Source organism: Mercenaria mercenaria, unplaced genomic scaffold (genome assembly GCF_021730395.1).
Source record: "Mercenaria mercenaria strain notata unplaced genomic scaffold, MADL_Memer_1 contig_3325, whole genome shotgun sequence".
Taxonomy (NCBI): domain Eukaryota; kingdom Metazoa; phylum Mollusca; class Bivalvia; order Venerida; family Veneridae; genus Mercenaria; species Mercenaria mercenaria.
Genome location: NW_026461452.1, coordinates 27,608 through 46,276, shown reverse-complemented (window position 1 = coordinate 46,276; position 18,669 = coordinate 27,608). Strand labels below are relative to the sequence as shown.

At 33.2% G+C, this 18,669-nt stretch overlaps 1 protein-coding gene across 1 annotated transcript; it reads right to left on the bottom strand.

The window, feature by feature from the left end:
* Positions 1-314: 314 nt before the first annotated feature.
* Positions 315-18,384, bottom strand: LOC128552954 (uncharacterized). Its single transcript, XM_053534046.1, has 6 exons — positions 18,299-18,384; positions 8,121-8,756; positions 6,353-6,511; positions 3,929-4,372; positions 3,309-3,539; positions 315-2,266 (listed from the first exon to the last, which is right to left on the bottom strand). The coding sequence occupies exons 2-6, from the start codon at positions 8,749-8,751 to the stop codon at positions 1,881-1,883; spliced, it is 1,851 nt and encodes a 616-aa protein (XP_053390021.1). The 5' UTR covers positions 8,752-8,756; positions 18,299-18,384; the 3' UTR covers positions 315-1,880.
* Between the last annotated feature and the right edge of the window lie 285 nt (positions 18,385-18,669).

Genomic DNA, 18,669 nt, shown 5'->3' with positions numbered 1-18,669 from the left:
GGAACAAACGGTTATGGTAATTGTGCACGTTCGGATCGATTTTATTTCCTACAATGTAGAGTTTGATTAGACTCTGAGTTTTTCAGAACTTCAGTATATACTTAGAATTTTTGCACATAAAAAGATAGGGTCGTGTGCTTGATTTTTTGCCTGACTGATTTAAAAAATTAAACTTCACGCATTTTTTTATTATGGAAGTCTATGGGAAAATCATACCTTTCATAATATTTTCGCGAACAGAAATATTTCTATAATGTAGATTTTAAAGAAACTCCTCACAGTTGTAAATAACCATTTACATATAATGTGGTGAAATAAAATGTATTGGTCCGTGTGCTTATGTTTGAGATATATGACCATGATTAAAGTGAACCACACATTTTAGGCTATTAGATCTATTTATTTATTGTCCTCCATATATATATGAAGATTACACATGTATTTTTTATAAAGACAATTCCAGATAATAACGATTATATCTTAGTAAACATATATACACATATTAGGAAAATAAGTGATCTTTGGCTACTAAATTATACAGTTAAACATTTGTTAATCTTAAGAAGTTATACATAGAGATCAATCAACGACTGTACATAGTAACAATTCTAAAAAGAAAATGAGTTGTCATGCAAAGCTAATAGAATTTAATATTCATACAAAAAGGGGACTTCCGTGGCCAAGTGTTTGAGGTCGCTGACTTCAAATCACTTGCTCGTAATCGATGTGGATTCGAGTCTTACTGGCTTACGGAAGGTCGTTGGTTCTATACGGGTGCCCGCCCGTGATGAAATAATGCACGGAGGGGCACCTGGGGTCTTCCTCGCCCATCAAAGCTGGAAAGTCGCCATATGACCTATAATTGTGTCGGTGCAACGTTAAACCCAACAAAATAAATCAATAAATCAAACAAAACCCCAAACAAACGATGCCTAAATTTCATAACAAATCAAATCATGTACTATTAAATGTTTCAAACATTTTACCTCCGCTACTAGCTTAAGGTAGTTTTGCACGTTTGATAAACCGGAAGTGATGGCGTAACGTCATTTATCCGGATAACATAGAATAAAACCTTGGTTCATCGTACGGAAATGAAAATGGCTTTATGAAATAATGGCTACCAGTAAATAAATTAACTACAATAGCATTGTTACTGTCTTGTGTTAAGATATGATATTAAAACTCCCGACACGTTAAATAATTCAAAAGCATGTCTTAAAATCAGCTTGAAACGTAAGGATCAATTTAATCATGGGTAAATGCCTAAAAAGCACATTGACCTTTACATTTAATTTCACACTGTTATATATAATTATGTTTATTTACAACTGTGAGAAGTTTCATTAAAATGTTAATTGTAGTAAAAATCTTTTCGCGTAAATGTTTTAGAAAATTGTGATTCCCACAGATTCCCATTATGAAAACTTGCAAGAGGTCCAAATTTTTCAAATATGTCTAGCAAAAAGGAAGCATACGACCCTACCTTTTCTATTTGCTGAATTCTCTAATTATATCGTGAAGTTTTGAAAAATATGGGTTTAATAAAATTCTACTTTGCAGAAGATTTGTTTGACCCGAACGTGCAAAACTGTCTTAAAATGTACACTGTGAATGATGCCAACGTGACCGTAACGTCGTTACAATGGACCGTAATTACAAATATAAAGAAACTGTCACTTGCAGCGTCCGATAAAACACTATTTTCAGTACCTGTGGAAAATACATCGGATTTGCATAAGAAGCAAGTTCTTTTTGGCAGAAGATATATAATCTATTCTAAATGCACTTCAGCGTTAAAGGTTTGTCCTCAAAGCAAAAATATATCAATATGTTTCTTTCAGACTGTACTTCTTTTCTCACAGTGACAGTGGTCTTATTTAGTCAGATTCGTCATCTTCCTCGCTTTCACTGTCACTTGATATATCTTCATATGTCTCATCTTCCTCCTCCGTTTCTGTCAAAAGCGGTCCCAAGTATCCTTGCTCTTCAAGATCACACAGGTATTGCAGTAACAGCAACCAGTTCTGCATGGCCATTATCGCCAGATTCAGTAACGTAAATAGAAATGCCACTTCGCAGCACTTGGCAATGCAAGTCATGGCAAAGTATGCATCAACTGCGGTATGAATAGCTATCATCAGTGTTTCATTTTCATCAACAGCCATTGTATCATCAATGTCAAAGAAATGTTTGTATGTCAACATTGCTGGAAACTCCGATAAATCTAAGTCTGTAGGAGCTTTTCCACCGACTGCCACAGGATCTGTAAAAATACCCAGAAGTCAAGAAAATAGTTTGCTCAAAGTAAGCAATTTCCATGCTTCTTACGTATAAGGATTGTTATATGAAAACTTCTTGAATTTGGATAATAAAATTGTGTCGCCTAGCAACGAAAGATTGCCTGTAAATCCTGCCTGACCGCGTTGGGAATCCGTGAATTTTTGCTTTCACACGTACAAACTGACAAAAATAATACGATTTTAGATATCGCCACCATCTTCATATGAAACATGTCCTCCTTTATGACCCAAATGTAACTCCAGTAGTCACCTCTTATATTCAACTGTGAAAAAGATCCATTTCAAATAATGCCTCTTTATACGTTTAAAAATATTTAAATATTTGCATATATACTCGTACAGCAACACCTGTGAGAAAACACCTGCCAAACGAAGAATTTTGAAAAAAAAAATGAATTAGATATTTTATCATGACTGTTAAAGCTCAGCAGAGAAAAAGAAAATACACGGATTTATGAAATAATATTATTGTCAAAATTAATAAGCTTTAAATTCTTATATTATACGAGAATATCGTTGAAGATTACCTAGTTATGTAGTATGAGATTATGTACACCACACTATTTAGGCAGTTGCATTACTTTTGGAATTATCCTTGTACATAAGGAAAATCTTTTCGAACCTTAATATTTGCAGCGAACTATAAGTCTTCGAAAATAGGCGACAGAGATAACTCGAGACCATTTAACAATGGAGAAATTTTATTTTCGACACTTTCACTGTTTTGGGGGATTTAATCTTTTAGACACATGTGATAAGCATACATGTCTAAAATATACCATACTCAATGATTTTTCATTTCCTCGAATAGCCAATAAAGGACCAAAAAAGAACCAAAGTCGACTCGAAGTTACGCACACAAATTGAGTGAAATGGACCACTAAAGTGATGTCATATATGAATAAATGAATATCCCCTTCTACCAGAGATTCAAAGGAAAACACAATTATAAAATATACATATTCGTACGACTGAACCTTTTACAATGGTAAAAAGTATACTTACTTGCTTCGTAAACAGCTTTCATAAACTGATCAGAATCAATTGATATGGACACTTTTACGTCTTCGCCAAAACTCTCTGTAAGTATCGTTGATATCCGTTTCATATGAATGGCTATTGCTCCTTCTTGAAACAAATTCCATATATGTGTCAACCCTTTCAATGAAGTATAGTGAACTGGTAGAAATATTTCCTTTCCTTTACCTACAGCGGTCTCTGCTTTGTGGTGAGGAACTTTAAGTGTAAAAATATACATTTCAAAGTAAGCAATACGTGCTTAAGGCCTTTCTCTAGGTAAATCCATTTTGAATCTAGGAATATGATATAAAGTAAGATTAATAGATTTTAACAGTCTTATTTCTGACTGATTTTAATTCCGAGAATGGGTTATATTCCTAGACGGGAAAGAACCTTTTCACTGCCATTTTCAAATGAAATCCCGAAATTTAGGACCCACTAAATCTAAATTTAATAAAATATGTTATTCTCTCCTTTTCTGTTTTTCTAGAATATAATTTATGCATCTAAAACACCAGAAATATTTCCCAGTATGAGGAAATGGTCTATTAAATGTCCAGCTCTTAGTATACTGGTTATGGTTCTAAATTTATATATGCACTTACTTGAGTATTTCAGAAACGCAAGCAGGCTATCGGGTTCTATCATCCATGATATGGAACAAGAAATTTGAAGAACACTTCTGACCGCCATCGATATATCTCCAAGACGTTGACGGCATAACGTACTTTCCATATACCCCATATGTCTCAAAAGCCCTCCCATTGAAGAACATCTTATTGCTAAACGGACGCTACCACGTGATACCTGTCCAACTTGTGCTTCCGGATTGTGGTTCACATCATTTAACAATTGTATGAGTGCTTCCACTAACTGGTATTTACAGTTTGGATCTTTCTCAACAATGCTGTCTATTCTCCTTTTTATTTCGTCATTTTTGATGGCACTGTCTTCTCTTTGAATTGCCTGAACATGATCATATAGTAACTGTGATATCTTCTCCTGATTGGCTGCTGTATTTGCGTTTATTTTCATAACTGTGAGAATTTCTGAAATTTGTAGTAAAAGATGTGCGGCATTGTAATTATTTACATAACTCCTCTTCAGCTTATGCGTTTATTTTTTCATCAAAAACAAAACATAATATGCATTTAAAACTATTTTTCTAGTTTTCACTTTATCTACTGTGTTTAATTATGAAAATAAAGAAAGTTTCAAGGATTTTATGCATAACAAGTGTTTTTCCGTATAATCATTTTTTCTGTTTTGTCCTGGACCCCAAAGTTCGTGACAGGATCAGGAAAAAAAGTGAAAGTAAGATCCGTTTGGAATTTTTATCCCCCCCCCCCGGTACATATATTTGTTTTACATTTTTTACCATGTTTTTCTATGGAAATGTTTCGCTTATGCTCATGTCGATATTTTACAATTATTCAACAAATAAAAACTGAATTGTAAATACTGTTTTGAAGTCCAAAATGTCTGAAATTAAAAATGAGAAATGCTTTGTCGAATTTTTTTTTTTTCACATTCTTGTGATAAAGTGATAAAGCCTTTTTATATATGAGCGTTCCGTGGCAAAGCGTAAACGTATTACATACCAAAAACAGATAATTTAAAAGGAAATGACGTCAGCGTCACAAAACAGCTTAGACATTCCCGCACATTTCATGGAAATTTGATGACGTTGAGGGAGAAATTATTCATTCATTAGTTTTTACACGTTTTATATAATAGTTATAGTATGTGTGAGAGTGTGTTACCAGGATATATCAGAGCTAGGGGTACATCTCGGTATTTTTCTCTGCACATATCGTCGAGGTCAGTAGGCCGAGACAGATATGTGCAGAGAAAAATACCGAGATGTACCCCTAGCTCTGATATATCCTCGTAACACACGAGCATTACATATTTTAACTGTTTTATCGCATAGTTTTATCATTAAAATTTATATATAAGTTTCATTTAAATTTGTTTATTATTATTTTTACTCTTTTGATTCCCTTTCTGCGCCTCGCTGACTGAAACACTAAAACTTCTGTTTTAGAAAATGTGTTCCCCAGATAAAAGTATCCAACAGATATCTGCATTGGTTTTAAATCTTTGCATTTCATTGGCCAAACATATTGTAAAACTTGTTGTTTTGTTTGTAAAAAAAAAATCAAAGAAAAAGAAACATTTGAGAAATCTCAGAATTTCATATATTTCATGTATTTCTGAATTTGGCGATAACTATCGAGTTTTTGAAATATTCTAGTTTATTTATTCTTTTACTTTATAAATGTAGGTGTTTGTGATAATTCTTTCTCTGTGAACTGTAAATTGAAGCTAAAATCAACTTTGAAAGGAAAAAATTATACTCCCTCGATAGGACCTCGATAGTGAAAAAGTGTTGCGATATATATTGGAACAGTTTTACTGTGCTGATATATATCACAACAGTTTCTTTCTAATGAAACTCTATAGAGATTTCTGTGTTGATATATATCGCAACAGTTTTGTAAAATATCAGCTCAGATTTTGTAGTATTAATGTGTGTTACCATGTTTAACATACTGCTAAGATCAAAGGAAAACTGCCGCACTATGCGATAAGCTAGAATAACGTTAGCGCGGATGTTCATTTCTTGTTATAATATCTACAGAATCCTTCTGGATACGTTGTTATCATCGCCCTACCAGTATCAACCAATCCCTAGGGATTCGTCAGAAGTTATAACACGACAGAAAACATACGTTATCCCTACAATGAAGTCAAATCTAATAAAGATAATTTGAAAATTACAAAATCTGATCCTAGTTTCATCTTTTGCGTTCTTTGGAATCATGTGTAATATGATTGACAATCTCTTTTATTGAAAGAGAAGAATAAAATGAAAACGATTGATCAAGTGGTAACTAAAAACGCGTTGATTCATTGGTCAGTTGTTTTCTAAATATGCTTTATTTTGGTGTGCTGATTTCTTAAGATCAAACCAACATTCAACCTAAAACAATCGAGTTGTTACAAGTCATAAAATTTATACCAACCTTTGAGATTATTTTCCATTGAATGCAGAGTTGCATTGGTATCAGTTGTAGTATTTTTAACATCAAGTACATCTTCATGTAAATGACTTTGGACGGTTGAAATATTGGTCAGTAGGTTGAAATTTTCCCCTTGTAGTTCTGTCTGCTGAGAATTCATATCTTAAAACAATGACAGAGATATAATTTAAGCTTATCAAACCATTGTCAAAATGTCAATGTTTTTAGATACAAAGACAATTACCACAACTCGATAGATAATTTTGCAGATGTCAATAACAATACTAAAAATCAAAAGTATAATGCAGTATTATATATTGCTAAAAGTCCAAACAGTATTATGTGTTTACCGACAGGTGAATTGAAAAAATATTTTAATGTAGCTACAGATACAGTTAGACTATTTTGCATCATAAATCATCACATGTTGGATAGTTTAAAAATGTCTTATATATGTTTTACAGTTGTACTTTAAATCAGTATACGAGCAATCTAACTACATCCGTTTGCACTCACAGGTCTGGATTATGGTTAAAAAAGTGAGCGTAGTCTAGACATACACTACACAACTCGGATAATCAAAGAAAAACAGTAAATACGAGGAAATGGGGAATATGCAAGAGCAAAATGTAGAAAGGCGCTGTCCTTTCTATACTGCAGTACTATGGATTGTAGCAATAACATAATGTATTAAAGATTATCACAGCATTCATGGTATTACATACATTTTGTAGTTATATTATATAATTTAACAAGAAGAGATAATAAAATCTGTGAAAACATCCTTTGGAAGCATAGAACATAACAAAAACAACAAAATAGCAGATTCGATTTCTTTGATTGTGTTTCATGAGTGGTAATGAAATGTGCTACACCCCTCATGCCCCATAGCATCGACATAAGCAGAATTTTTGTCATATTAACAATGAGCATACACACTGATCCCAGAAAATCTATACATGAATCTACGATAAAATATGGTTTCACCCCCTATGATTGTGGCATAAGAGATTCTACTTCAGTTCCATTACATGCGAATTATTTCAGGGCCAAACGGTTGAAAAGATTTCAAAAACATAAATATGATAAAAAGTCATACTGACTTACTTATGTGTAGGACCGTAAAACACGTTTCGATCTCTACGAGCGAATTCAATTAGCTTAATTAAGATTCAGCGGTGACGTCATAAATGTATGACATATAGTATGACGTCATAATGATGTGACGTCATATAATGTTAAACTCGTAACTTGTAACACAGGCTCAACTCGCCTAATTTGATGATTCTCTTCTTATTAATTAGTTTGCGAGCTGTTAGATTACTAATTCATAAATAAATAAATAAACTCAAAATTCTGATAAAAAGAAACAAATATCTATACGTTCCATTGGCTATGAAACTCTTTCTAACCATAGGGGGTAAATTGTAACAGCATATGACCCGAATGACGTATTTCGCTGAAAATGTAGTACTGTAAAATGCGAATTATTTGCGTTGTTAGAATCGAAGTAATAAATATGTTCCAATAATTTTATCAATTAATAAAACATGGGCAGTCGTTTGGATGCGAATAATTAAATCACTCGTGCTACGCGCTCGTGATTTAATTACTACGCATCCAAACTCCTGCCCATATTTTATTAACTGATAAAATATAGGAACAGATTTATTATTTCTTAATTATCTAAAAGTGATTTTATACCATTTATCAAACCATATAACACATTTAAAGTTAGGCTTTTGAGATATGTCTTCAAATATGTGCTTACCTCCGATATCCTTTAACTGGTTATTTATATTCGACAATTGAGAATGAACAATACCAAATTCTCTTTCCAATTCAGTGATAACACTTGTTTTGAATTCATTTAGATCTTTAACATTTTGTATCAAAATTGACGAAGTTATATCGATACTTTCTGATTTCGAGCTTTCTATCACAGCCTGAATTTCATCAGCGGTTTCTTGACCAAGGCCAGATGTCAGCTGTGTCAGATGAGTGTCCATATCATCAAAGTTTACTCTAAAGTCATTTGCATCCATACTCATTTCATCTGGATGTCCCTGTATTTCGTCTCGAGACGTTTTCAGAACATTCACAGATGATCTCTCTTGCAAGGTAAGGTTATTCTTGAACAATTTTGTCAAAACATGGTACAAAAGCGATATGTCCCATGTTTCTACGTTGGCATTCACTGTTGCAGCAGTTGGATACAGCTTTAATTGCTGTTCACGCATAAGCCTGTTAAAACGACGTCTGTTGTTCAAAAGTATTTGTTCCAAAGTCTGTCCACTTCTTGCCACTTCCCTTGCTATCATTCGTCTGAGGACAAGCAACCCGCCTTTTCCAAGTAGGAGCATATAGCGAAGATACAATTTGTTGCCTACGGTAGTAGCCATACCACCTTGAATTTAAAACAATACCCATAGTACCATATAATCATATATCATATAAAAGTATATGTGTATGTAAACAACACGCGGGCTATACGGCAATCCAACATTTTCAATACATTAAATACCAACCTACGCCGAATATCTTTTTTTAAAGATATTTCATGTTTAACATTTTATGCAATAACTTTAAATCAAATAAAAGGAATTTAGTGTGATTTAACAGAGTGAAAGAAGAAGACGAACGGAAAATAAGAGCAGTATAACCGTAAGTCAGTCTTGAATGTTTACTAAAGAAATTTCTTTAGTGTACTTATTATTCCTCATTTTTTACCTTTTAATATTTAAGACAATACATTAAAATCTAGTGAAGGGACTTCGATGTAATTAAAACTCGTGTTGGGTGACCTGTGGTTTTCCACTTTTTTGATACCTAATAGAAATGTTTACCAAATGGCATTCGCTTGGTATATTCTTAAAGTTGACATTGTTTTGCACTGTGTTGCAATTTTTAAAGAACTTTTACCTGGTCCCTTTTTTAGATGAATTGTATATAATGTATGATATTTCCTTTACCTAAGGTAGAGATAAATTTTAAAGTGATGGCCATTGTCCAAAATGTTTGCAGAGAATTCATTATACCATTAATTATGTTGAAAGAAACGTCAAACTATCGGTAAACAATTATAAAACATAAAATAAAACTGCCAGTATCATTTTTCTAGTGTGCCTCAAGTAAACGGATTTAATGAGATACATTTTTTAAACGAAGGAAAACCTGATTCGAAGTAAAATAAGACGATCTGTCGGGCAATAGGAAAATTCATGCCGTTTAACTATCATATAGCTATCATATATATGACAAGATTTGTTTGTTTTACAGACCCCGTAACGGGTAATAAGAACAACATTTAATCTCAATATGATATACCTATACAGTCGACATCGTACTTGCGACCACCTCTATTAAGCGATTTTTGTATTAAACGACCAGTCAAACTCCCTCCCGAACGTTTTCAGTATATAAATTCATTCCATTAAACGACCTTTTTTATTAAACGACTAGCGACCACATTAATGTAGTCCCGACAGGTAAAATATTCGACAAAAGTATCTATTAAGCGACCGGGTACCAAAATTCTACCGGGCATTTCTTCATATGTGCAATTAGCGAGTTCGTTTTGCACGTGACTGAATGCAATTAACCTTTGTATCAGTTGAACTGACAAACAATCTAGCCATAAATTTCACGGTTTGTGGACTTGGAAAAGTGTTCACGATGTTAAAACAGATTTTGAAACCAGACATGTATGTTCATAATAAATACAGTTACATTAACAGTTAAAAATAACTTTCCTTTTCGTCTGACTGAAATTCATTAAGAGACCATTCCATTAAGATACCACTTCTTAGCAGTCCCTTGGGTGGTCTCTTAATACAATGTCGACTGTAGTGATATTTACCACACTTAAGCATAACGTTTTAGAAGTATAACACATAAATTTATCTGTTGTCCACAAGTTTTAAACAGGATTCAGTTTATTCAATTATGTTTTAGTTATTGTTTGTCCAAAGTCACCAAATTGCGGGCAGTGTTAATGGCACATATATACTGCACAAAGCCTTTAATTTCAGGTATCTTTCTGGTTAAACTGAAAAATATCCTGCGAGACAGGGAAAGAAATAATACAAAAATCCAAATTTCGAAATGCAATACAAAGATAGTAGGAGATTTGACAGCTATATGAAAAAGAAAGAAATACAAAAATGTACATAGTTGTGTCTTTTAATTTCTTAGTTTTTTGTCTCACAATAATCAAAGGAAAACAAGATAAATAAGTAAATTCTCCAGTACCAAACGTATGCCAATTGCACCTAATAGAAAATAACCAACTAAGTTGCTCAAAAAGAGTATTTTACTGCTGCTGTAGAACTGATACTACCAGGAAAAGAATCATTTTAAAATTTTAAAAGTTGCAAGCATTTCACTGTATACATATATCCTTCTATATCTTGGTTTTTCTCTCCGTATTATGTGGGTATATTTGTGTTACCAAAACGATTACTAGGTTTCATGTTTCAGTCTCTCCAAACGAATAAAACTGTTCTAGTAATGATTAAAATCTTCCTTTAAAACTTCTGTGCGCTACTAATCATTAGCAGATGAAGCATATAAAAAACATTATTAATTTGCATTTAAAGTTTTCCCTCTCTAAATTACAAACGTATAAAAAGTTTTCTCCCTCTGAAATCCATTTTGCCATAAATCTTATAAAAATCCTTTCTGCTATTTGTTTCCATAAGGAGAACGTCTATCAGTTTGATTTTCTAGGGCTTTAATTTCTATGCCTTTTTGTCGTCTGTTTTCTAAGATGAATAACATAAGTCTTTCTGTTGGGTAAAACACCCTTTTCTCAGACGCGAGTGGAGGGGGCACTTAAAGTTGCCTTTGTCCGTTCGCCCGTCCGTCCGTCCGTCAGTCCGAGCCAACGATGGGTATTTTAAATGGTAGGAGGTGCGGCCTAGGACAATATCCCTATTACTCTTTTGTTCATTGAGTAGTCATTCTCTTGCTTTCAAACTGCCACCAAATACATGGGGGTGTCCGTCCATCCATCCGTTCTAATTCGTTTCGTGCATATCTCAAAAAACATTTGACCCAGAGTCATCAAACCATACAAGATTGTTATTCAGAACGGGAAATTGTGCATCTAATGTTTAATTTGGATTTCAGACAGCCATACAAGAGTTATAGCCCTTGACTTAGTCAAAATACGCACGGAAAGGGCCTAACTTTGTGTCGCGTGTATCTCAAAAGCTAATTGACCCAGGATTAAATAAAAACACTGATTCTGATTTTGTTCCAGATTTCTATCAGTCACACCAGAGTTATAACCCTTGATTCAAAACTATGTCTAAAGGGCATACAAGTTTGTATCGCAGGTACATGTATGTCAAACAGTAGACTAAGTGTCATAAAACATTAGGGGATTGTCATATAGCATGTGAAGATACGCACCTGAGTTTTTGTTTTGGATATTACACAAAGATGCTAGAGTCAGTGCCATTGACTTAGTAAAAAGTACAAATAAAGTGCTTAAAAGTTTGTGCTGCATATATCTTAAACGTGGTTCACATAGAGCTATAGAATAATGTAGAGATATTATCCAGCATGCGATTTTTGGGCTCCTGAGTTTTTGTTTTATTTCACTTTGCAAGACCAGGGCTATAATGACCATTGACTTAGTAAAAAAATAAACGATTGTGTCCCATGTATATCAACATGTCATAAAAACATTAGAGAATTAGTATATAGCATGTGAAGTTGTGCATCTGGTATTCGCTTTGGAATTTCATTCAGCTAGGCCAGAGTTATGGTCCTTCACTAAATGAAAAAAAAAACACATTAAGTGCTTAAAAGTTTATGTTGCGTATGGTTTAAAATGTTTCATCTTTATCAACTCTGGCTATCAGTTAGCATAATATGATTAGATAGTTGGGTTGAAAGAATTTTTTCAACTCTGGCTACCAGTTAGCGTTATAGTAGTATGGTTGGGAAGTTTGTTCTGTTTGGTTGAAAGCCGTTTGTCAACTCTGACTAACAGCTCGCGTAATATAGTTGGATAGTTTGTTCTATTGGATTGAAAACCATTTTCAAACTCTGGCTACCAGTTAGCGTAATATGGTTGGATAGTTCGTTCTGTTGGATTGAACGCCGATTTTCATCTCTGGCTATCTGTTAGCGTAATATGATTATATAGTTTGTTTTGTTTTGGTTGAACGCCGTTTTTGAACTCTGAGTCTGACTGTCAGGTAGTGTAAACATGGTTGGGTAGTTTGTCCTGTTGAGTTGAACACCGTATATCAACTCTGGCTGTCAGGTAGTGTAAACATGGTTGGGTAGTTTGTTCTGTTGGGTTGAACACCGTTTATCAACTCTGGCTGTCAGGTAGTGTAACATGGTTGGGTAGTTTGTTCTGTTGAGTTGAACACCGTTTATCAACTCTGGTTGTCAGGTAGTTTAACATGGTTGGGTAGTTTGTTCTGTCGGGTTGAACACCGTTTATCAACTCTGGCTGTCAGGTAATGTAACATGGTTGGGTAGTTTGTTCTGTTGGGTTGAACACCGTTTATCAACTCTGGCTGTCAGGTAGTGAAATATGTAGGGGTAGTTTGTTCTGTTGGGTTGAACACCGTTTATCAACTCTGGCTGTCAGGTAGTGTAACATGGTTGGGTAGTTTGTTCTGTTGAGTTGAACACCGTTTATCAACTCTGACTGTCAGGTAGTGTAACATGGTTGGGTAGTTTGTTCTGTTGAGTTGAACACCGTTTATCAACTCTGACTGTCAGGTAGTGTAATATGGTGGGGTAATTTGTTCTGTTGGGTTGAACACCGTTTATCAACTCTGACTTTCAGGTGGTGTAACATGGTTGGGTAGTTTGTTCTGTTGGGTTGAATGCCATTTATCAACTCTGACTACCAGTAAGCGTAATATGATTATTTAGTTTCTTCTGCTTTGGTTGAACGCCGTTTTTGAACTTTGGCTATCAGTTAGCGTAATATTAGTTAGGTTAATCTGTCTAGGTTGAACGCCCTTTTTGAACTCAGGCTATCAGTTAGTAAAATATGGTTGGGTAGTTTGTTCAATTGCCGTAAAATTTATTTATTTATTTGTTTGGGTTTTATGGCGCACCAACACAGTATAGGTTATATGGCGCCAAACAGGACTACAAATTTTGGTTCCACATCTCATTTACATCGAAATAAAAACATAAGGTATGGAATCAAAATGTGCATACCTGCTGGAATCACAGAGTTACTGCAATTGTTAAGACCCTATTAGTCGCCTCTTACGATCATGCAAGGGTAAGGCAGTGGTTCCAATTCTTTTCATACACAGATCGTCCCAGAACCACATGGGGCTGCCGTGAAATGATTAGCTAGGTTGCTCTGCTTGGTCGAACTCCTTTTTGAACTCTGGCTATCAGTAAATGTAATGTAAGTTTTTGTTGAGTTGAACGCCATTTTTCAACTCTGGCTCTCAGTTAGTGTAATATGGTCGGGTATTTTGTTCTGTTGGGTTTGACGCCGTTTTCCGTCTCTGGCTTTCAGCCGTAAAATGATTAGCTAGGTTGTTCTGCTTGGTCGAACTCCTTTTTGAACTCTGGCTATCAGTAAATGTAATATGATAAGTTTTTGTTGAGTTGAACGCCATTTTTCAACTCTGGCTCTCAGTTAGTGTAAAATCGTCGGGTATTTTGTTCTGTTGGGTTTGACGCCGTTTTTCATCTCTGGCTTTCAGTTAACGTAATATGATAGTTTAATTTGTTCTGTTTCGTTGAACGCCTTTATCAGTTAACGGAATATGGTTGTTTAATTTCAATGCCCTTTTCAACTCTGGCTATTAGTTAGCGAAGGTTGAGTAGTTTGTTCTTTTGGGTTTGACGCCGTTTATTCACCTCTGGCTTTCAGTAAAAGGGCAAGGAAAGCCTGACAATAAGTTAATTTTATATGAAAGGCATCCTCAAACCTTTCATAAAAGAACGCCTAAAATCGGACCTCTTTTGAAAAAGATATGGTAGTTCAAAGTTTAAGAAAATGGCTGATCATACAGGCGGCCATTTTAGTGTGTTTATGACATCATTTACACACTGCTGAACTCTTTATTTAGCAAATGACCTTTTAAATAGATTAATTTTAGATGTTTCTTAAGTGTAAGATGTAAAAAACATCGCATTTTCTTTCATTTTAGCTGGAAAAAGTAGAGATATTGTTTTACAGAAATAAGTAAATACAGTTCAAGTATGTATTCAGAAATCTGATAAATCCGCTATTTTTTTTGTTGTCATGGAAACAACATGGCCGCCATTTTGATAAAAGTTTCATATGCTCATAACTTTCCTATTCTTAAACCGATTTTGAAAATTCTTTCACTTCTTTACATGATTTGAAATCCTAGCAGATAGATTTAACATGAGAACAACATTTCCTTTCCCTTTAACGTAATATGGTAATTTATTTTGTTCTGTTGGGTTGAACGCCGTTGATCAACCCTGACTATCAGTTAGAGGTCTTTGTGAAAGTACATTAAACACAAAATATTAAAGAGAATTCCTATAGTTTTTTTCCTTTCATAGAATTTTTTTAAATTCACATGTATGATAGGAAAATTTGTGCTGAAAACAATGAACAAATAAAAACAATAGGTCACCAGGCTTGTTTTTGTGAAAAATTGTTTTGAACACACCCACTGTTGCTGAAACTGCCAGCGATTTTTCGACATTTTCATAATTTTCTGCTTTTTTATAAATACCAACCAAAATATACATCCAGGCAGCACAATACGGTTTTTTCTTTTTACAGATTTTATTATATACTTATTTGATATCATAGTCATATTTGTAATACACTATCCTTACAATAATGGGTACAGATGAAAAAAAATATTGTTTCATATTTACTTTTGTGAATTTTTTTCAATGAAAAATACCCATAGTGAAGAATTTTTTTTTTTAATTTTGAAAAAACTCTTTCATAGAATTTTTTCTTTTTCTTCTTGTGTATAGATAATTGTATTGTGAGCATAAAAATGGCTAAAAATGTATGGGTCACCAGGCTAAATTTTATGTTAAGACCGCTAGAATACAACACCTGTTCGGACGGAAATGGCGCGAACCTGGCCAAATTGATAACATATATGTCTGCTAAAAGTTAATAAAAGTTTTAAAAATTCTTAATTCTTTCTATAATTGAATACTAAATAATCTGAAAGGTGATATTGTCTTATCAGTACTAAGTCAATTATCTTACATTATATGAACAACACTGTTTTTGTACTAAAATGCATGCGAAAACACAACCACAAAAATAGCAAGATACCTGTCAGGCATGATACTTGTCAATACAACATAAACCAGTATCGACATTTGATTACTGATATAACTTATCAAAAATGTTATTTCATTCAAAATTCCTCATATTTAAGATTGTCTGTAACATGTTTCAACAAATGTTGACTTCAGTTCAGTTTTCCGTAGAAAGTGTCGGCTGCGCAGAAAGATGCGCATAAAAAACTATAGGAATTCCCTTTAAGCTTTTATATAAGGAAAAAAAAACAGTTTTTTTTACAATACCGGTTTAACAAATAATGTTTTTCTTTCTTACGCACCAGGTTTGCTTAAACAGGTAAAAAATTAACGCCCCGTCATCGCAACTTGGTATCGACGCCATTTTGATAAAAAAATGTTAAAAAAAGGTATCCAAGATGCTACACTGGTCTGGTGGGTTAAATGCATAACGTCGATCACTTGAAATTGATCAAGTGGTTAAATTTAGTTTATTTACATGGTTTTTAATTTTTCCCACGAATTCTCTAATCAAATAATGAATCTTATTATATACAGAAAATGCGTCTTCAATATCTGAAAATTATTTATTTCTATGGACCTTCATCAAAAACTATTACTCACAGTGGACAATTTGCCGAATCGAAGTCGTTTCTGTATTCAGTTGTGAGGCATTTCCTTTATACTTTTTGACAAAAAATAATAAAATACGAAACGAATTACGTAATAAAGTCACATATAAACTGACTGCTACTCAGATCAGTGTAAGTGTAACTGTTATTACAACATACTTGTTCATTACGTTATGAGATAAAGTTTTTCTTGAACTGACTGCATTATCAATTAATTACGTTTAGATGGTATTGCATTTACAACTTGACTGACCCCGGTGTTTTTACGTGAATGACAGCAGTCTCGTGCAACTCGTGGAAACGGAGTTATGAAAAGTATAGTGGAGAATTCAAGGACACATTACAAATAGCGTAAAAGTGAGGATAATTGTATTTTTGTCGAGTTTTGATCATTGACATTCCTGTTGTGTGTTAGTTAGATTTGTGAATGAGATTTGAATGTTATTTTGCACATAAATTATTCACATTGATTCGATCTCTCAACCAAATTTCATACGTTATTTGAAAGATTTTTAAGACAATAATTTTTCAAAAGTTTGTTGAATGTGTTTTGATATTTAAGTGCATTGTTTTTCGTGATATCAAGTTGAAAATTAATAATGGAATTATTTCTATGCCCTTAATGCAAGCAACTCGACTTCAGTAACAATAAATGTTTAATGTATTAAGGGGAATATACTCTTTTAGTTTTGGAATGTGGCCTTCCTTGACCACCATATCTTTTCATATGCACTACTTTGTAAACAAACTAAATACTGTGTTTTAGCTTACATATGCAAAATGAAAATAAAGATAGTGAACTGATAAATGTTTGGACAAGGTAAAGTGCTATTATTTTCACACAAAAATATTAATTGTTGACTTTGAATGTACACAATAAGTCGTATGTAATTTAACAATAACTTTCTTGTTTGAGCTTTTTTCATCTTTATTTTTGTGAGCATTCCTTTGTATACTAATAACAGTTGAAACAGTATCCATTTCATGTACCAAAACATTGTACTTTTTTGCAGATAAATTTTATCATACCCCACCCACTTTTTTTCTAATTTCAAAGTCTGTGTCCCCTTAACATTGCTTTTTTTGGCCTGGAGTTCGGATAATGTATAGGTTAAAAACAAACGTAAACTGATGTATGTTTATGCAGTTAAAAATTGTGAAGATAAAAAAAAACAGGTATTATTTTGATTGTTTAATATTAGTAACGGAAAATATACATGCGCACATTTGATATTTACCAATTTGAAAATGGCGGATGATCAAACGAGACTGAAGGTTAAAAAAGAATGAAATCAATCAATGTATATTATCATATATATCATATAATATCATTATTTATGTTGATAAGCATTTATCAAAAAGAAAAAAAAAAAAAAAAAAAAAAAAACATACCTTCAAGTTACGTTATCACATAAATTTTAAAAATGAATTGCAGTCTTATATTATCCAGTTTCGTGTCACTGCCTGAGTTACACGGGTAGACGGAAATAAATACAATAGCTAAAATAAGTACATGTAAAGGCCAGGTTGATTTCGGAAAATAATGGTAAGGGAACTACAGTTAATCAATTGTTTGAATCTCATCCATTTAGGCTATATAAAACTAATATCAAATATACATACAACACGTGTTTGTTTCAGATTCTTTTGAAGTAATTCTATCGATAAAAGAGTCATTTTATCGCCAGATACAAATGGATAAAAGTAACTGTACCCGTGTATACGTTAGAGAAAATAATTCGTATGTAATAACATTTTTTTTTTGGATCGGAGTTCGGATAATGTATAGGTTAAAAACGAACGTAAACAATTTTTATCTCTGATGTATATGTATGTAGGTAAATATCCTTGTGAAAATAGAAATAAAAATCGTTTTGATTGTTTAATATTTTAACGAGAAACAGAAATTCGCACATTTGATATTTTTCCATAAAAGTCGACTAAAATGGCGGATTCTCGAACGAGCCCGAAGGTAAAAATGTATGAAATCAATTAATGTAAAGGCATTACTGATGTTTATTAAGCATTAGCCAAGACAAATTAAACAGCATAATCCAAGAAATATCAAACTTACCTTTTAATTACGTTATCATATAAATCTTAAAAAAGATAATCCAAAGTCTTAAATTATCCAATTTCGTGTCATTACCTGTGTTTTACAGGTAGACGGATATTAATACAATAGCTAAAAATAACTACATATAAAGGCCACGTTGATTTCGGAAAATAGAATGATTAATAACGGTAAGGTATGATGTCATATTTCTGCATACGATAATCATAAATTTGTTCATGAAAAATGTATGGACTTTCGAGAAAAAACAATACTTTTCGCGAAAAATTTAGTAAACTTTCGTGAAATTAGGAGAAAGTTTTCGTGAAAATATTTAGTTGTCGAGACTATATGTCAAAATAGTACCCAGTACTGCATAAAGATAACTCAAT

What these genes read in the sequence shown, in the direction of transcription:
- LOC128552954 (XM_053534046.1), bottom strand. Translation starts at nt 8,751, where the DNA reads ATGGCTACTACCGTAGGCAACAAATTGTATCTTCGCTATATGCTCCTA. An exon ending in CCAGTTAAAGGATATCGGAG is followed by an intron (nt 6,512 to 8,120) that starts GTAAGCACATAT and finishes CATTGTTTTAAG; the next exon opens with ATATGAATTCTCAGCAGACA. An exon ending in TGCGTTTCTGAAATACTCAA is followed by an intron (nt 3,540 to 3,928) that starts GTAAGTGCATAT and finishes TTACACTTAAAG; the next exon opens with TTCCTCACCACAAAGCAGAG.